General features: G+C 38.5%; 1 protein-coding gene across 3 annotated transcripts in view; it reads left to right on the top strand.

Moving 5' to 3' along the window:
- Window positions 1-21,829, top strand: part of hpgd (15-hydroxyprostaglandin dehydrogenase) — a 73,312-nt gene that overhangs the window by 48,563 nt on the left and 2,920 nt on the right. For all 3 annotated transcript variants that reach the window (XM_078290724.1, XM_078290720.1, XM_078290726.1), the window contains 2 exons: window positions 5,720-5,796; window positions 6,087-6,250. In XM_078290724.1, the coding sequence (XP_078146850.1) occupies window positions 5,720-5,796; window positions 6,087-6,250 (241 nt within the window). The remainder of the gene's footprint in view (window positions 1-5,719; window positions 5,797-6,086; window positions 6,251-21,829) is intronic.

Raw genomic sequence — 21,829 nt, 5'->3', positions numbered from 1 at the left:
AGCCTAAATGTTTGATATCACATACCATATAATTAAACACGTAGGTCTATATCTTATCATTTATCATTGTATAATTTATTTTATTTATTATTTATTTAAGTTGATTTTCTATGAACTTTAATTTTTTGACTGATAGTGGTTAATAAAGTAAAATAATATGGCAGCACGCCAGAAAGTCAGTGGTAAAATCATGGCTTTCCCGTGGGGTCAGTGTTACAGGAACTCTGGTTAAGCAACAACTCAGGCTTAGCCTGACAGTTAGCCTGCCCCGGACCAGGTTAGTTTCCCAGCATAAGTTGCCATAGTAACTGAGCTTGAACTATGTTGAACTTGCTTTATGGAACCGAATCAACTGAAAATGAGTCAGACTAACCGAAAGAAGCCTGGCTTATTTGGTAAACTCGCTTTAGGTTGGTGGAGGCTATGGCACCCTGTTAGCTTGAAAGAGCCTGATCAGGAATTCAGCAACTGAATTGTATCAACAGTCATCAGCTAAAGGGATTGCCAGCAGGGATTGGTGGCTTGAAACCGTCTTGTCAGCGGTTCAGAAACCCAACTGTATCAACAACCATTCGTTACTGCAGTGGTTCCCTGCAGTGGTTTCTATCTACCAGGGAGTTAACTGCATTCACCTGGCACCCCAGGTCTAATCAGTCCCTATTAGACAGCTAGAATGAAAATCAGCAGTACTCAGGGTCCTGAGGACCAGAGTTGGGAACCACTGGACAAAAGGTATGGCCTACTCTTGAGCTTCACCGTTTGGGTGGCTTGTTCCCATAGAATCTCAAAGAATTTTAACTCTCGTTTCATTTTTTTAGGACATCGTTTGGTAGTTTTTGCTCTGTGACACGTCTATTCTGGTAGTTTTAGTTCTAGGACTCAGCTATTCTGGTAGTTGTAGTTCTAGGACACATCTATTCTGGTAGTTGTAGTTCTAGGACACACTTATTCTGGTAGGAGTAGCTCTAGGACACATCTGTTCTGGTCGGTGTAGTTCTAGGACACATCTATTCTGGTAGTCATAGTTGTAGGACATGTTTTTCTACAGTTTAGCCTCCAGTAACACCAGACATATGGGAGTCATTCTCTACTGATCTCAGTAGTGATAACATCACTGTGTGTGTGTGTCTGTGTGTGTGTCTTTGCCATTCCCATAACAAACACATGGACTTGTCCGAACATGGTCAAGCATAATCTCTTGTGGAAAAGAATGTGTGTGTGTGTGTGTGTGTGTGTGTGTGTGTGTGTGTGTGTGTGTGTGTGTGTGTGTGTGTGTGTGCGTGCGTGCGTGCGTTTGTGTGTTGAGGTGATGTCATTGTTGATATGTCAGCTTATCAGATCCGTTTGGATGTGAATGCAGACCATATGGGACTGACTGGGTTTATATTCCCATTTCAGCCTGTTTGTTTCTGCAGGGCTTCAACTTACTGGTTTTATTATCAACAGTTGTGGAAAGAGTCATATTATGAACCAATCTGAACAGCAAAAGTAGGACAGTAAGCTACCTAACTATCTGCAACAGCCCTCTATAACTCTGGGGGATTTTGTGTTTTATTACACTCTAAAGAAAATATTTTTTAGTAAGGTTCTCAATGTCTACAATATTTTTCCATGCATAAAAATATAATAAATTAAAATCTAATTAAAGTGGCTATAGGCTAATAAGTCCAAACCAACAACTGGGGCCAATAGGCCTGGTTCTCAACCAGTTTTGCATCAGGACCCACAATTGGCCCCAGTCAGTAAATTGCAACCCAATACTTAACAAACTTAACAAATATACCTTAATACCTAAATCAGCTTCTAGCAATCTGCAGCACAGTTTCACATGCAAATCAGTTGTGCACAAAGACATGACAACTGGACCATATATGACACATTTCAAACAAAACATATATCAGTTATTTATATATATTTAAATATATACTGAACAAAAATATAAACGCAACACTTTTGTTTTTGCTCCCATTTTTCATGAGTTGAAATAAAAGATCTAAGACTTTTTCTATGCACACAAAAGGCTTATTTCTCTCAAATTTTGTTCACAAATTTGTTTAAATCCGTGTTAGTGAGCACTTCTCCTTTGCCAAGATAATCCATCCACCTGACAGGTGTGGCATATCCAGATGCTGATTAAACAGCATGATTATTGCACAGGTGTGCCTTGGGCTGGTCACAATAAAAGGTCACTCTAAAATGTGCAGTTTTTATCACACAACACAATGCCACAGATGTCACAAGTTTTGAGGGAGCGTGCAATTGGCATGCTGACTGCAGGAATGTCCACCAGAGCTCATGTTGCAGCATGATGATGCACGGCCCTATGTTGCAAGGATCTGTACACAATTCCTGGAAGCTGAAAACATCCCAGTTCTTGCATGGCCTGCATACTCAGCAGACATGTCACCCATTGAGCATGTTTGGGATGCTCTGGATCGGCGTGTACGACAGCGTGTTCCAATTCCTGCCAATATCCAGCAACTTCGCACAGCCATTGAAGAGGAGTGGACCAACATTCCACAGGCCACAATCAACAACCTGATCAACTCTATGCGAAGGAGATGTGTCGCACTGCATGAGGCAAATGGTGGTCACACCAGATACTGACTGGTTTTCAAAAAATGCATATATGTAGCCCTAGTCATGTGAGATCCATAGTTCAGTGCCTAATAAATGTCTTTTTTCAAGATAAAACTGCACATTTTAGAGTGGCCTTTTATTGTGACCAGCCCAAGGCACACCTGTGCAATAATCATGCTGTTTAATCAGCATCTTGATATGCCACACCTGTCAGGTGGATGGATTATCTTGGCAAAGGAGAAGTGCTCACTAACACGGATTTAAACAAATTTGTGAACAAAATTTGAGAGAAATAAGCCTTTTGTGTGCATAGAAAATGTCTTAGATCTTTTATTTCAACTCATGAAAAATGGGAGCAAAACCAAAAGTGTTGCGTTTATATTTTTGTTCAGTGTATATATGGTAATATTCAAGTCTACTTTAGAGGGACCAGACTTCAAATTTGTTATTTTACTAATAGCTTAACCTTATGTTCAAACCATTTATTCAGTGAATGTATGTATAGAGCAATAAACAAAAATAGTGCACCCCTGCAAATAACTTTATGTACAATTACTACTGGCAAACACTGGCAAATGTGATACAGGAACCTGAGGCCGAGGGGGGTAAATGAGGGGGGTAAATGAAAAAGAAGTTCTTAACATTGTAGAGAAATGCAAGAATAAAACATCTACTGATTGTTATCGAATAGACATGTTGCTGGTGAAAGATACCATTGCTTATATTGTTAAACCCTTAACTTATATTTTCTATCTTTCCAAACTAGCATGTTCCCCAGTAAAATGAAGATAGCAAAAGTTATTCCACTGTTTAAGTCAGGAGATAAATACAACTTTACTAATTATAGACTGGTATCATTACTCTCTCAGTTTTCGAAAGTGATGGAAAAACTGTTCAAAGACTTGACAAATGTATTGATAAAAATATGGTGTTGAATGAGAATCAGTATGGCTTCAGAGCACTTAGATCCACATCATTAGCATTAATGGAAATAATTAAGAAATTACAAGAGCTATAGACAAAAGAAAATGTACAGTTGGTGTTTTTCTTGACTTAAAAAAAGCTTTTGATACCATAGATCATGAGATATTACTCAAGAAGCTTGAGGGTTATGGTATCAGAGGGATAGTCAACAAATGGATCAGTAGTTATTTAAAAAATAGACAACAGTATGTAGAAATTGCTGGTCATAAATCTGAATGTGTGAAGGTAAAATGTTGAGTCCCTCAAGGATCAATCTTGGGTCCAAAACTTTTTATTTTATATATTAATGATATTTGTATGGTGTCAAATACTCTTACGTTTGTTTTGTTTGCAGATGACACAAATATGTTTTGTAGATACCATTATGAACGAAATGGTATGGTTTGCTAGCAATAAATTGTCACTCAATTTGAGCAAAACTGAAATTTATGGTTTTTGGAAATCAAAAAAGTGATCAAGTGAAGATGTCTATAAATAATGTAAACATAGAAAGAGTATTCGAAATAAAGTTTCTGAGTGTTATAATAGATCATAAGCTCACATGGAAACCACATATAGAACATACAAAAACAAAAGTGTCCAAAAGCATAGCCATTTTGAATAGAGTAAAGTATACTTTGTACTGTGCACTTTGACCATATTTAACTTACTGTGTTGAGGTGTGGGGTAATACATATATGACTAATATAAAACCTATATATTTACTACAGAAATGAAGTGGGCTATAGAGAAAATACTAACAGGTTGTTAGTTGTTTATTAAGTCAAATGTTTTGAAAATGAGTGATTTGATTGAATTTAAAACATTATTGGTTATGTATAAAGCAAGAAACAGTCTGCTTCCAGTCAATCTACAGAAGTTGTTTTCAACAATATTAGGTGCCTATAACTATAGAAAGAAAAATACCTTCAGACATCAATATGCACATACTACATTAAAACAGATGTGTATCTCAGTATGCAGGGTAAAATTGTGGAATTCTCTCGAGGATGAATTAAAATGCTGTTCAAATATAACTCAGTTTAAGAACAAATATAAAGAAAAAAAAAGTCAGACAATATAAACTTAAAGAGTAATATTGAGGTTGTGTTGTAGTTATGAGTGTAAATAATTTACAAATGTATTTATGTATGTAAACAAGTATGTGATGTGAATACAATCACACATGCATTGATTTGGTTTTTTTTTGTTGTTCTTTTTTAGAGAGGTTATCATGGCAATAAGGCTATCTATATGACCCAGAAAAAAAGGGGGTAGGAATTGATAAGTGTGCACTTCTACCTACTCCTTTTCGAACATGTATCATTATTATTATTTTTTATATTTATTATTACCAGTAAGGAACAAACCTGTATATTTCATTTTCCATGCAAATTTGTTTGTTTGTATATTTGTTTAGTTGTGTAGTGGTACATGATCGAAATAAACCAATCAATCAATCAACCAGTAGACCAGAGGCAATAAAGCAAGATGAGCTCATAAAAACTGCATGCATAAACTGACGTTTATGCATGCAGCTGTGGACATTTCTGTTTCACAGGGAAAAATGACCAACGTCTGGAACTCAGTGTCTGCATATGTGGCTACGGCCATGATTTTAAGCATTTTAATCGAAATTACTCATGCCATTGTTGTTGTTGCAGTTTGATGCATTTAGTTGTTAAACTACTTCTGTGTAGGGTTGTTATTATTGATTTTCCTCCTTGCCAAGAATAACATTCTGGGGGAAGCATTGGATTCCTTTCAATTTTTCAATTTTTGACATGAAAATGGTCAAATTTAAAGATATGGAATATTGGCGCAAAATATTGGCTATCAGCAGCTTTAGTCCAAAAATAACAGTATTGGCCTTAAAAAACCCATATCAGTCTAACCCTGCTTCTCTATCCTAATAAACAGATACTGTATACCCCACCTAAACTCAATTTATCCATCCTTTAAGGTTGATAATAATCTTTACAAAATAAATGGATTTGTACATGTACAAATGAAACCAAGTAGAATCAGTAGGTTATATGAAAATAGGGTCTATAAAATGTTGGTAATATTGGCTGTTCTTTGTGTCATGTTGATCACCAACTAGAGTTTCTTTTTATTTAGCGCTCCATCACTGCTGGTAACTTGTTTTCTTGTCTTGTTGTGTTTTGTAATCCAGCCTTCCTGCATTCTCCACATCAGCCCGTCTACACAGCTACTAAACATGGAGTCATTGGCTTCACTAGAGCTATGGCGGTAAGACACACTCACACACACACGCATACAAACACAGCCATATGGATAGAGATACAAAGATACAGCAAGGTTAATTTTGTCACAAATTTTGACAATAATATTTGTTAAACATATTTTAAATGACAAACATTACATATAATGTGACAAGGACAGTAATAGACACTTAAAATTGTTAGAAAAATAAAAGCAAAGTAAGAACCATAAAAAGGGAGGTCAAGGGTATGTGTGTGTGTGTGTGTGTGTGTGTGTGTGTGTGTGTGTGTGTGTGTGTGTGTGTGTGTGTGTTGTAGGATGCAGCCTCTCAGGGTGACTATGGGGTTCGTATCAATGTCCTCTGTCCAGCCTTCGTCGACACTCCTTTGCTGCATTCAGTGGAACATGAGGACAACATGGGCAAGTTTGTCAAGTTCAAAGATGATTTCAAACGCAGCATGAGCAAGTTTGGAGTCTTGAAGTGAGTTCAAACACACACACACACTAGCAGACACACAAGCACACGTGTTTTTGTCTTAAACTTTTCTTTTCAAACTTACACCTGTCTTCATCTGTCATCTTTGGCCTACTTAATTTATGTATAAGAAAAGACACAATTCAGTATTTGTAACTCTCTCTCTCTCTCTCTCTCTCTCTCTCTCTCTCTCTCTCTCTCTCTCTCTCTCTCTCTCTCTCTCTCTCTCTCTCTCTCTCTCTCTCTCTCACATAAAGTTACGCCAGTACCGCACCAAAGACACCTATGGCATAGCTCCGCCGGCATTTAGACATTTAAGTAAAATAATCTAATCTAATGTGATAGATAATCACAGCGCAAATATGGATACATTTGATCTTAATTATGAATGGTCGTCAGAGGAGGATTAGGAAGAAAGCAAGCGGCCAAAACCACGGGTGAATTTTGAAGCCAGTAAGCGTCTGAAAGCTGCAGTTCTTCTAACGTCCGCTAGGGTCAGCTCCAAAAAGACTCTAAATCCCGCCCAACTCCATTCATGTCTATGGGACCACAGCCCAATTTCTCACTCAAAATATAAAGTCAATAAATTTTTTCGACAAGAGATTATGGTCTCAGTGGCTAATTTAACTTCTTCTAATATGTGTCCATATGGCGATTTTCAAAATAACTGTGTCATTAACGGGATATAACGGTTATAAAACGGGGTAGTTTTCCGAGTGATTGACAGGTCGCCTGTCCAGTGATCGCGCAGCTCGCCGATCACGGACCAATAGCAGGAGGCGCTGCGGCTCTGTGGGAAACCCTCGGTCTCGCGCTAGCTGCTCCGGCTCCAAAAACTGTCAACATGGCGGCGCTCGTAGACCCGAACTTTTGGCTTCAAAACGGCCCTTCAGAAACCTATGGGTGACGTCACACTCACTACGTCCATCTTTTTTTTACAGTCTATGGAAGAAAGTAAACTGAATTCATTTGTGCAAACCTCAAAGTAGCTATCTAGCCTGCAGTCAGGAAACAGTTTACGCGTTGCTTGGCAACACTTGGTAGTGGAATCCTGAGGGAACTGTTTTTGTTGGCAGAGACGAATAAAAGACAAAAATCTGTTGTCTCAAATTACCATTACTTGATGACTAGCTTTGTTTATACAACTGTTGCATAAAAGTTATCTTTGGCATTTATTTATGACCGAATCACAGCCTTGCTGATATACAGTACAACAGCACTCCCTCTCATGTGATATTGATTTAATTGTGAGCATTATGTATTATGCTTTATAACCCAAATGCCAAAGTGACAACAGTGTTTGAAAGAAGAATCTGAGTCCACAGCACATTATAACTACCAAACTGTAGCCAGTTATAAAGACACATACATAACTGCTCTAACATGTCATAAGAAATTATAAATTCTAAGTCTCTGAAATTGAGTAATATCTTATAAACATCAATAACACAATATAGCATGACATTGCAAGCTTTAAGTAAAGTTACAGGACTGTATAAGGTTATTAGCAATTGTATGATACTATAACACAGTTATGAGGATTTATGAGCAATATTATTAAAGGCATGTCACGTCTTTATTTTTCAACTTACATTTTTATTAAAACAGACACTCCCATTATCAACCTGAGAGTTAGTTTGCTGTTGCTTTAGGGTAGAGATTATTACACTAGAAATATTTTCAGTGCAGTCATGCATCTTTATTAGATAAATTGATTTCCCAACGCTATCCCTCATAAGGATTATGATTTAAGTTGTATTTAACACAAAGGGACTCAGTACCTTTATGATGGCATCACTTAAAGGGTAATTTCAAACTTCAAATGCCTGATTTACATTGAAGCAATACAAACTTTTAGAGCTGTCAAAATAAACTTTTTTCAAAGATATACAAAGTAACATGTTCTCTCTCTCTCTCTCTCTCTCTCTCTCTCTCTCTCTCTCTCTCTCTCTCTCTCTCTCTCTCATTTGTGATGGGAGGAGCCTATGTTAAAACACCAAACCTCATCTCAGCCACCATCGGCACTCACAACACACACCCAACTGAATTAACGCCCCCACACACACTTAAATACAGCCCTGTTTCACCCAGAATTGTATTCTTGGATAAAATTCTCACAATAACATATTCATAATTAATAACATATTCATACATACATGCATTCATGAAATCTGATCAAAATGTGTCAGTTGAATCAATTCAGGTTATGGGTTTCCCATACACAACTAGTGGTATTGACCAATTCTACAATAAATATGTAATCAATCAAACTGCATCATAGCTATCATATCAGAGGTGTATGACACTGACTGGACCGGATCCAAGTAGACAATATCTGCCCCATATATTGGTCTCTCTTAAGGCACCACAAGGTTTCTAAAAGAGGTAACTAGGCATTGTAGGACAGACTTCTCAGGAATTTAGATTGTTGATTTCCCCATTGTTTTCCTGTATATATATATATATAAATAGTACGATCACCAATAATTGTAAATAGGTGAAAAAAAGTGAGAGACTCATTTTTTTATATATTGGCAGAATCTGTTTTGTCAAAGTCCTGTTTCCCACATTGTTTCGCCTAATAATGCGGCTGATAATGTTGTGCCGCATGCCAGAGATGAAAAGTGTTCACAAAACCTCCACCACTGTCAGCAAAAAGTCAGCAACTAAGACAAAGAGAATGTCTGTTATCTGGAATGAAGGTGTCAGTGGAAGAAAGGCATAACTTAAAGTACACCCATTCAATAGTACAGTATGATGGCTTGAATCAGTGGGAGAAATGGCACTGTTTGCCTGTAACCAATGCCTTGAATCTGGGCACAAAAGGTGTGATTGCCAGGTGGAGGCACTGACCCAAGTGTTCATTGGTCTGCTGCTGTAGGAGTTTTTCACAATGTTCATCATGGAAAAACCAGACTCACATTGATATGTGGAATAGCAATAACATTCGCAGATCCCAGGCCTCTGACAGTGACAATTTGTTGTCATATCAATGAGATTATGCTTTGTGTGATTGGACCAGAGTGAACGCATCCACAGAAGCGGCTCTGTGAAAGTAAAAATCAAGGATGGCTAACTTGCACTCTGCAATGCGTGTCACACACACGCTTGCGCACACAAGTAAATACAGTATATGCACATTCAATCACACAACATGTCGGACACAAGAAAATATATTCCTACATTAACTAATGTTACATTAACTTATGTCTAATGTGACACAAGGTCCGGTCCGGATTGATTTGTAGTTCGGTCCGGACATTAGTCCGGAGTTTGAGAAGCCCTGCCATAGACTATACCATAAAGTAACTAGAATGTAATAAATGTTCCTGTTAACTTAAACAAGGTTCACAATTTACATTAGAACTGTGCTTTACTTAACAACTATCTCAGAACAATGGTAGTGCTTCATATCTCATTACTGTACATAGCTACATGGTCTATCATAACCAAAATAACCATGACACTTATTCATGAATGTAATAATCACCAACATGGCTTACCGTCCATTTCTGTAATGATTTGATCTTATATTGATACTTCTCCGTTAACTTTGCATTCACTTTAATACTAGGCACTTGGCTTTTCACATAATCATTAACACAAAGCAACTAACAACAAAACATATGATAGCTCAAGTTAAAGCTACAATAAGCGATTTTCCGAGCACTAGAGGCAACAAACCGCAACACATCGTAAATTGTATCAATTAATTGTAAATGAAGTACAGCAAAGCTACTGGACTACGGAGCCCCCAAAGAACAAACCTAGCGAAGGGCCGTGCATAAAGGCTAACACCTATTCCTAACACCGCGATGCGACTGAGCAACGCAAAAAAATAAATATAGAACATAACTTTCTATTGACTTGTCCTCACTGGTCCTCACCCGACAATGAACATTCAGTGCAATGTCGCTCAGCTCTGTCTCATCGCTCGCTGTCTCTATTTCAACAACATTTCGCTGGTGTACACCTGCCTCCAAAGTGCTACAAACTTGGAAGTGCCGGCTACAAAAAGATCACTGAATGTTTGCATTGATGGGGAAAGGTAGGCACTGCCTTGTGTATGTGGTTGCACTGACCCCAGGTCAGATAATTAGCTTCGATAATCACTTTCAACAATGCTCAGCAATGAGAACGTAGTATAGGATATAAAATCTATCTATCCACAATAACAGCTAAACATCTGCATTGTTATTTACAATATTATTAACAACAGAATTAGCAAAGATACTCACTCATTTTCATGCAGAATTGATGAGGAAAAAGGCGCAAAAATGTTGACAAAAAAAAAAAAAGGTCTGACCTCTGTGATGTAAAAACGGAACCAGTTTGGATAGTTTACTGCGTGAGTAGTCAATTTGCTGGAGGCAGTGTAATAGCTAAGCTAAACATACCTATGTGTCGGCGGTTACCAGTCTCGCTTTGCCAGATTTTCGTCCCGCTGAAGGTTACATGTCCCACAATGACAAGTGAAGAGGTATGTAGCAAGTTTACTAGTTTAACAAGTTTACTCGCTCACGTCATCAATTCCGCCATTACAAGAATTTGTTTCAGGAATGGGAGGGGGAGAGTGCCGCTTTTAAACAGCGAGGGAGGTGCCAAGCTAGTTTAAAAACAAAAGAAAAGCTACTGAATGGGCCAGGAGGAGCTTCGTTCCGGTGCGGGTTTTGACAACAAGCTTCAGAAAAGAGGTGAAAACAGCAACACAGCTGGCCCGTGTGTGTGGATATTGGTTTATATCATTATGTCTCAATGAAATCTTCAAATAGCACACGTTAGTTTCAGGATTGGTTATAAGGTCTGATATTGCTTATTGCAGGTTTAATGTATAAAAGACTGTTGTGCCTAGCTAATCAGCTACCATATCAAAGTATACCCTGCCATCCGGCTAAACCTTGCTAGCATGGCAAACTTAACATGTTAGCATTCTAAAATGAGTGGGTTAGTTCTTGCAAGTAACACCTTTTATGGCATTGCACATTTATGGAGCCCGTCTGGTGACATCTCATGTTAATAAAATAATGCATGGCCATGACTTATTAATGCGTAGGAACGGGATCCTAATGCATGGCCACGACTTAGTAACGCGTAACAAGATCATTATGTTTGGGACTGGGAAGCAGCCACTCCAGCTACAAGTCAACATATAGCGCTGTGCGCCCTTTCAGCACCATGGAGACCTGAGGATTAATCATGGATTCAGAGGGTGACAAGCAGAGCAGAATGTCATATTTCACTCCAGCTGAACAAGAAATATTAATGACAGCTTAAAGTGAATTTCAGCATATTCAAAATAAAAACAAAACACATCAGCAACACTTGCGAGACTTGGCATGGCAAAAAATTGTAGATAGAGTTAACTATGAAATTTAACGCCTGTTTTAGTCATTCAACATTTAACAGACCTATCTAAACTAATGTTTAATTAATAGGAGGGACATAATGAATTATACACTCTCAATGACTTTTTTAGATTTAATTTAGGTGTAATCCAGGCGGCATGAAATGCATTTGGCAACAAATTTAAAGAGTAAAAGAGAAAAAGAGTAGTACAGAAGTACAGAAGACAGACAGTAATACAAAGACAGACAATAATAATAGCGCAGAGTAAAAACATAAGATTTCAAAACAGGATAAAACAATTACATGAAGGCCAATCTATAGAAATGTGTCTTGAGGAGTGATTTGAAAGAAGACACAGACTTTGCTAGCCTAATTTCCTCTGGCAGGCTGTTCCACAGTGTAGGGGCTCTAAAGGCAAATGCTTGATCACCTTTAGTTTTTAATCTGGACCGAGGAACAGTCAGCAGAGCTCTGCCTGAAGATCTCAAGCTGCGTCCAGGCTCTTAAGGGGTTAGCATGTCTGAGATGTAGGTGGGTGCTAGGCCTAGACAAGCTTGAAATGTGATCAAAAGAATCTTGAAATCAATTCGAAAAATTACCGGTAACCAGTGGAGGGATGCAAGGATAGGAGTGATGTGATCCCTACGTTTGGCACCTGTTAAAACACTGGCAGCTGCATTCTGGATGAGCTGGAGGTGTGAGAGGGACTTCTGACTGAGGGAGGAGTAGAGGGAGTTGCAGTAGTCAACACGGGAGAAGATGAAGGCATGAATGACCTTCTCTAGATCAGTGGGAGATAAGAATGGTTTGATTTTGGATATGTTTCTCAGATGAAAGAAACAGGACTGCATTACCCTCTTCACCTGCTCGTCAAAGGTCAGGTTGGAATCAAAATAAACCCCTAAGTTTCTGGCCACTGGCTTCAAGTTTGCAGAGAGGCTACCAAGTTTATTTGAGAGTAAAGTAGTAGCGGAAGGTGGACCAAAAACTATGATTTCTGCTTTGTTATCACTGAGCTGTAAGAAAATTTGAGACATCCAGGACTTTATGTCTGCAAGACAGTTGTGAATGATGTCGAGGCGGTCAGGGTCGGTAGGTTTTAGGGGCAGGTATATCTGGGAATCATCAGCATAACAATGGAAAGAGACGTGTTTGCGGACCAAGTGACCAAGTGGGAGCATATACAAGGAAAATAGGATGGGGCCTAAAATTGAACCTTGCGGAACCCCTCAGGAGGAGTGTGTTGAGGAAGACGAATGATTACCTATGGTGACAGAGAGCGTTCTATTGGTGAGATAGGAGCTGAACCAGAGAAGTGCTGTGTCAGCAATACCAACCCTGTGCCTTAGGCGGTCGATCAAGGTTGACTGATCTATTGGCAGCAGTTAGGTCTAAGAGGACCAGGACAGTACAGACACCTGCATCGGCAGCTAGTAAGAGGTCATTAGTTACCTTGAGTAGTGCTCAAGTTAATGACATTGAAAAGGATCCTAGGGTTGTGAAGATTCTTGGAGATAAGATTAGAAAAGAAAGACGCTCTGGCTTCCTTGACCGCAACCTGATAATTTGACATTTGTTCTCTCATAATGTCATAGAGGATTTGTAATTTGTTTGCCTTCCATTTTCGTTGTGCTTTTCGGCACTCTCGTTTTAGGGATCGGGTGTGATCGTTGAGCCATGGCAGGGATTTTGGTGATTTTTGTCTTTGAGAGGAGCAATAGAGTTAAGAATGGTAGAACAGGTGGAGTTAAAGAGAGTAACTATTTCCTCTGTGTCCAGAGGTGAGGGGGAAATGTGAGGCTGAAGAAGGCTATTCAGATCAAATATTGACTCTTTTAAAAATGGTAATGCTTGCGAAGGTATAGGCTACAGGTGGGTGTGATAAAAATATATCGCGGTCACCCTCTCTCGACGTGACGGCCTGTGAATAATTTCAGCTTCCATGTCGACTGGATCTTCTTTGACAGGTTGACAAGTTGAACGAACTGAATTGTATGATGCTTAAATGTTGCAGAGCAGGTTAGCTTGAGAACATAAATTGCCATAGTAACTGATCTAGACATACTCTGATCTCGGTTTTTGGAACAGAAAATCCTGGATTTCCGTGAATTCTGAGTTAATAGATCTGGATAATTTGCTAATCCTGCTTTCTGGAATACCCCTCAGGAGAGCACAAAGGAGAGTAAAAAACAGAGGGGGTGGGGGGGTGGTGGGCTGTTTAATAACTTCAACTTCCTATTCCTGAGTGCTGCGAAAGCTCTAACAAGTTCATCTTCCTCCTTATCCTTTTTTCTACATGCAGTATTTTTATTGTAGTGTGAGTAAATAGGTTTTACCAAATGTCACCAAATCGTATAGTTATGTGGAAATAAGAACAACGCACATACCGGATCATAAATTAGACCTACTTGTGTGATCAATCAAGCTACGTATATGGGTCACAATCAGGGTGGAAAATTAACTTTTTTATGCACTAGCCACTGTGTCTGGTAGATTCCCAGGTTCTGAAATAACAAGGTTCCGCACACACGTGTCCTCTTTGCACGTAAAATTTATTGGTCAACGTTTCAATCCAGACACCTTTCTCAAGACACTATAAATGAAGCAGTATACACATCACCCTATATATAAATACATTCAATTCATTACGTAAATAAAGTGAACCAAAAACGACTTGGGAAAACCGGCATTTCTCATTGAAAACTTCATAGGATAAGCTATATTGTCAAAGAGGACTAGAGGAAGACACTGAGGTCGAAATATTCATTAAGGCCTGTTGGGAAAAGCGTGTTGAGTTCTGAGATCCAAAAGGCCTCACGCTTGAGTAGGGCAGACTTTAAGTCACCACCCCGCTTGGAGGTTTGGACCTTCTCAATTCCACAATAGTTGAATGCAGTCAAGGAATGTTTGTGTTCTTTAAAGTGTACCGCCACCGGGCTGTCCGGATTTGAGGTGCGGATCGCAGAACGGTGTTCCGCCATTCTGGTTTTCAGAGATCTTGTGGTCATCCCCACATAGGCCTTTTTACATGGGCAGATGATGAGGTAGATAACCACTGTAGTTGTGCAGGATATCGTTCCCCGGATTTTATACTGCTTTCCTGTTTCCAAAGGAGTTGCATTTCACTGTAAAGTTGCATTGTATACAGTGACCACATTTGAAATTCCCTTCAGGAATAGATGACACAACTTTGGTGGGTTTTGTGTACAAGCAGTCTGCTTGGACTAGTTTGTCCTTCAGGTTTTTCCCCCTGCGGTATGATATTCTTGGAGGATCTCTGAAAATATGGCCTATCTGGGGATCACTTTGGAGAATATGCCAATGTCTGTTAATTGATTTTCTGACATCATGTGATCTGTCAGAGTAGCCTAATACACAAATTGTAGTGGGCGTTGTACGTATTTTGGGTTTCATGGGTTGATTTAAAAGTTTATCCAATGCCTGGTCAAGTTGTGCATCTTTGTATCCACGTTCTTTAAAACGGCCTCTCATATTGTCCACCTGTCTTTCAAAAGAGTTGGATGTTTCACATATTCTTTTTATCCTGTGGAACTGGCTCACAGGGATGGCTTCTTTAATGTACTGAGGATGGAAACTTTCAGTTCTCAGTAAATTGTTTCTGTCAGTCGGTTTCCGGAACAGATCTGTAATCAGTTTGTTGTCTTGTTTCATAGATATAAAAAGATATAAAATATAGATATAAAAGATCTTTGGCCAAAAGATATAAAAAGTGTATCATGTGGAACAAACTGATTACAGATCTGTTCCGGAAACCGACTGAAATTAAAATAACAGAAAATAACCACAAAATGGCTCCATGCAGCTCTCACAGCATAATCCAAGTCTCTTGAAGCCAACAGATCCCAAAGTGACTTGAAAAGACCGACATTTACACCATTATTTAGCTGAAATCGGCACTCTAGCTGTTGATTTCAAAATACATCACGTTTGCGCACACGCCGACCTTGATAGGTAAGACAAGCTCGAATTAGCAGAAACAAGACTTCCAGTTTGGCCGTTTAGCCTTCAAAATAAAAGCTGTCATAATAATAATAATGAAAAATGCCATAAAATTAGCCATCTTTAACTATAAACGCTGCATGTATTACACTGTGCAGAATACATACAGAACAGAGACTAAAGTGGACATCAAACATTAATATGGGTGCTCACTTATTTTCTACTGGCATGGGGGTGAGTAGATAATGACTGAATTTTCATTTTTGGATGAACTATTCCTTTAGAGAGTCAGATAAATGACCCTATTGAATGTAAATGTAAATCTTGGTGATTCTCACAACTCTTGAAGGTTGCTGGCTGACTACCTGCTGAACTGAGAAAAACAGGCTTGGGCCCCAACACTCAGACACACACACACACACACTCAGGATTCAGTAATTAGCGTTGTATTTCCTGTATAAACTCCCATCCTAAAAATGCAACAGTAAATGTGTTGTACTGCCCTTAGTGAGTGTGTGTGTGTGTGCGTGAGCGATAAGGAAGTCATCTGGCCTCCGCTTCCTGTAACACTGATAAGCATCTTTCCTGTTGCCTGTGTATGCAGTGCACACATATAGACCACAAACTTATAGATATTTTTCTTCTCGGCCTGTCCAGAGCCATAAATAAACACTGCAATTTTGAGTGGTGGAAATGTTAGGTCAACAATCCTGATCCATGGTCGTTACTATCTGGTGATTCTTTACTAGCTGATCAAAAGAATATTGGTCACCTCACCATGGTGATTTTGTGACCCAGGTTTGGCTCTGGCAACCCTGGGGCACTCCTTTCAAGCAAGAATGTAATGAGAGTAAAGCCAGGAAATAGCCAGAGAATCACACATTTAATGAAGCTGGGTGGCCAATTTTGGTTGACATTCTCACACACCTCTTTGAAGGTTTTTCAAGACCATCAGTTTTTCCTTATAGTTGGTTGGAAATAGCCAAAAAACATCATAATACTTAACAAATTCAATACCAAATCACAAGAATAATCAATCACTGACTAATTTGACAACCTAAGTAGAATCCACAATATTATGTTTGTTAGCACATTACTAGTTATGATCCAAAACTGTATTCAAATAATGTCCTCTGGCAAATGAAGGGGGCAGGAAAGTGGGAGGTGTACAAGTCTGTCAGTATGTGTCCCTTTTCTAACTATTTCCATCCAAAAGTAAGATGTGTATCTTGGCTGCATGAGCTTTGGCATCAGGCTTTGTTGACAATTCTCTTTGCTGAGAGTTACAGCAATATTCAAAATTATAGCATAGCTCTTGACTACCAATTAGCTTAGTTTTAACAGGAAACCATGCCAAATGTATTGCTGGTTTATCAGAAATATAAAACTATGAATTTTTTTCACAGTTGAACAGTTTGACATTTTTAATATTATTAATATGAAGTCTGTCTTAAAGCATTATAGCGTTATAGCAATTTCAATAAAATCAGTTTTTCCTCATTAATATGCAAATTGAGCAAGGTGCTCCAAAATCTAATCTGATCATTTACGCTATGGTAGGTGTTACGACCCCTAAATGCTGTCTAGGGTGCCAAGGGGGTAACATAAACTAAGTCCAGGATAAAGGGAGCAAAACAGGGATAAAGTGAACAAAAGATAAGTTATTTTACCAACAGCTCGTTCAGTAGGTCAAGGAAACTTTTGAAGGCTTCAGGGTGGCCAAGGCCAAAATAATAAACAAAAAACCCACACTGCCTAGAAACAAAGATAGCTAAACTGGGTTAAACAAAAAGTACAATTCTAAACTCCCTGACTGACCAAAGAAAAGGGGGGAGTAAAACAAGTGGCAGCACACCCTTACAGAGCTTCCACAATATGAGCCAACAAAGAAACAGCTTACAAATGGCAAAACAGTGATTAGCAACCGCTACAACATGCACACACATAAACTGAGGGGATGGCTGTCGAGTGGCCAATCGGCAGTGACTGGCGCTTCTCTCCGGCTTTTATACTGGACCTGATTGCCAACAAGCTCCAGGTGAGGCCACCTCACAACCAATCACTGAGTCAAAGGGGGTGGGTCTGAAATAGAGAGACAGACAGCAACACACCCCAAACCATGGCCAGGATCTGGCATAGGCCGTAACAGTAGGACATAAAAATGGAGCAGCCAATGAACAGCCAAAAAATGTTAATGATATCTTGAAAACTGAGGGTATAGTAGATTTATCTTAAATTGATTAATGTGGGGAACTAATACAGTTATAATATTCTTTCTGAGGCTTTCAACATGGGTTTGTTTGCTTTGTTTCATTTGCCCAGTCTGGCACACCAAAGTGAGCAGAGTGGTTAAGCACAGGTCGTTGGAGCATAGGGTTGTGAGTTCTAATCCCTGATGTACTGTGTTCGTTTTCAAGTTTCATGTAAAGTAAATCAACACTAAATCACATAACTCACAAAACTCTGCAACAAACTCTAATGGCAACCCATAGAGAGCAGTGCAGCAGTGCTAACCCTAACCAACTATTAAGTTGCATGTGGTTATCACCGTCAATCAGTGAATACAGTATCACAATATTTCTCCCTTTAGTTACTTTCTCCTCAGAAAAAACATCATAGGAGTTTGGCTCAGTAGGTAAAGCAACAGCTGCTCATGTGGAAGATTGTGGGTTCAAATCAAGGCTTGCGTTTTCCAAAGTCAAGAACAATGGTAATATTTTCTAATAGAAAGTTTGGCCATTGTGAATAACTTGAACAATGTATTAAATGATAAACTTACACAATGATAAAGTTACACAAAATTGGCCATAACTGATCGACTGCATGCCCAATCTAAACAATCTTGTCTGTCTGTCTACCATGTCTACCATACCATAATATTGTAATGTGAGCTGCCAGCCTATCACATTACTAGGACAGCATATCATGATGTGATGTGTGTGGAACCAAGATTATTTTTGAGAGCAAAGCTCCTTTAAGGGCAGAGTCGTGGGGAAGCTGGGAAAGCGTCAGGTTGGACTTGGAGTTTGATAATGGAGAAATTGGCTAATAAAACTGGGGCTTTAAGTCAGTGCCTGAATTGGACCAAAAAAGGTGCCAGTACCCTAATTCAGCAGTTGCATGACATGAGCATCGCATGTGTCTTGGACATATTTATATTTATACGCATATCTTGGTAATATATCCCACTTCAAATGTATTTTTGTATGCATTTCATTACATAAAAATATAATATTGCATATATGCTACAATAAAACCAACTGAAAATGAAACAAGACTGCAGTCAGTTTAGCTGCAAAACAACTAGTCCTAACCTACCTTGCCATTTAAAAAAAAATCAACACAGAAAAATGTGCTGGGTTAGTGCTGTAATAATATCAGAGAAAGATTACATCAGAGAAAGATTACATACTTACAAGCATACAGAAGACTGATGCAAATAGACAGAGGCCAATATTGTCATATAACTGACGGACAGAGCTGTCTGTGCTTTTTGGAGGTAGTGGCAACAAAGCAATATTGACCTTTTGTTGTTGACAGTCATGATATAAGAAAACTAGCATTATGTAACTTTTTAAGTACATTTATTCCTCCTTGGCGCAATAACATAGCTTTCATTTGTGCTTGCACATCCTCTATTTTCTTTTCTCTCTCTATTGGCACCTGACCAGTAGTGTTGATTGGACATATTGGCGTTTGATTACTATGAATTTCTTCATGATTGACACTTTAACGGCCCTGTGCTCCACTGACTGCTCTGCTCCATCAGATCAAGTGAAGAGGCATCACTCTGCTCACAATATAAATGTATTTATTTTTTCTACACAATTAATATCATTCCATTGTCGTTTTGCCCACAAAGTCCTGCATCAGAATGTAAGCCATTATATTCTTTACAATCTGCCTTTGCGGGGCAAAACGTCAGTAGAATGGTTTTAATATTGCAGAACACGTAATTACAAGAGGCTATTTAATTTAGGGCCAGAGTGACACCTCTTCACTTGATCTATGCAGCTTTGTTTTCGGCTGCAGTTTGACTCACCGTGTGTGAGCGGAGCGCTGCCTTCAGTCTGTAGGATGCTGTCTGCTTAAATGAAGCCCTATCAAGTCTATGGCGCACTTTTTTCATACGGAGATACTCTCTTCATTCAACTAAGGCGTACCAGGAGGTGGCGGTACGGAATACGAAGTAAGGGTACTCATGTGGACAAAAATCAGAAGTGCCGGTACGCAATAAGAAGTAAGGGTACTCATGTGGACAAAAATCAGAAGTGCCAGTACTCCAGTTTTAGTGGCCTTACAGCACGTTACAATATTTCTTTTCAAAGTGCGCGTGGACCCCACAATCACCGCTTGTGGCTATATTTATTATTATTTCTTCTGCAATTGGAGTCTATGGCAGCCCATAGAACCGATTGGTCAATTTTTACAAAAATTGGTACATCGATATTTGTCAGTCAAGAAATGCAGGTATGCGTTTTGAGGTCAATACATCAATCGCTGTAGCGCCACCACCAGTCCAAAGTTCAACTTAGTTTTTTGCCTTTAACTCTTGAACCATTTCACATATCAACAATCTTCTTTTTTCCCCCGATTTCCTTGCGTCAAAACAAGTCCAATCAATCTAGTCTGGTAATTAATGCAGCTGCCATATTGAATTTTGTCAAAAATATTTTTTTTGTTTCTTCTTCTACAAATTTGATCCAATCTTCACCATATGCAAAGTGAAGCATTTTTGAGATGCCTTTATTACAGCTACATTCAAAAGAATTTTGATACTTCAAACTGTTGGCCGCAACTCAAATGACATTGGTGGTGAAAACACAGATACAGAAATTTGGCCATATCTCCACAATGCTTTGGCCAATCATGATCAAAATTGCTCAGTTCATAGACAAGTCCCCAACGTACCTGTGTGCACATTTATCATGAATGAACATGAATCCCTCTAGTACCACCATCAGGTTAAAGTCAAGGTCACTTTGTGGCCTGTAACTCTTGCACCATTTGACGTATTTTTCTGCAAGTTCCTTGGGTCAAAACAAGTCCAAGATATAGTGTGGTCAATTTCAACCAATTAATATTTATTCTTTTATTTCTTATTTTTTCTACAATGGGAGGCTAAAGCAGCCCATAGAACTGATTGGTCAATTGATACAAAAATTGGCATATCAATAGAAGTCAAACCTAGTGCCACAATCAGTCCAAAGTTCAAAAGTTACCCAATTCGGTAACACTTTATATTACAGCCTGCTAATTACACTGTAACTAGTTTGTAATTATGGGGTACTAATAAAATAACAATGCTGTAGTTACAGGGTAACAAAACAGGAAGTCTGGGAATTAAGGGGTAACAATTATGAGAGATTTTAAGGTAGTTATGGTGTAACTATTTTCATAATCACTGCATGCTTTAAAAATAATTAAAGAGGAAAAAGAGAGTTACAGCAAACAGCGCATTTACTCAGCATCACCCAGGACTTCAACTCAAAACCTTTGACACCAAGGGCAAGTCATGAACTTGTTGAGCCATCTGTTGGTGGTTTGAAGAGAGGAGGCGTCACATTATAACTGAGGCAACCAGCAGGGTACATGATAAGATCTGTCCATCCATACAAAGGCATTTCAAACTAGTGTCAAATATTCCGTTTTCAAGATAAGATTCTGAGAACTAGACAACATAGAGATGACAGAGATGATTTATTTGTACAAATATGGAATGCTCCATAAGCAAATAACTGATGTTTAAAGATGGTCCGTGTACGTTTTGATAGTTTGTTTTTTCGTTTGAACCAAAAAACAAAAAAAACGGAAATACCATGTTTTTTTCGTTTTCGTTTTATACCAAAAACGAAAAAAATGAAAAACAGAGCCATTTTTCCGTTTTTGTTGTCTGAATCAAAAAACGATAAACGAGAAAACCAATTTCAAATAACAGTCCAATTTTGGTTTTTGGAAATTCCTTTTTTCGTTTTTCCTTTTGAAGAAAGCCATGAAGAAAAGCAAGACAGGTGACCCGGAAGTAAAAGTAAATGTATCAAAATAAAAGCCAAGAGGATAGAATGGCCATTCTATAATTAGTAAGTTAGTTAGTTTATTTTTATTTCTGTGTCATGCCAAACATCTAAATAAAGAAAACATAAATAAATATAAATAAATAAATAAATAAACCTGGACCGATGGAAGTATGTTAGCAACAGTAGTTGATTACATGTGGTTTAATATTGTGCATTTATCCATGTCCACAACAAGAGTCAAGTTTTCGATTAATGAGTGCAT

Source organism: Centroberyx gerrardi, chromosome 3 (assembly GCF_048128805.1).
Source record: "Centroberyx gerrardi isolate f3 chromosome 3, fCenGer3.hap1.cur.20231027, whole genome shotgun sequence".
NCBI lineage: Eukaryota > Metazoa > Chordata > Actinopteri > Beryciformes > Berycidae > Centroberyx > Centroberyx gerrardi.
This window is presented reverse-complemented; position numbering and strand designations above follow the sequence as displayed.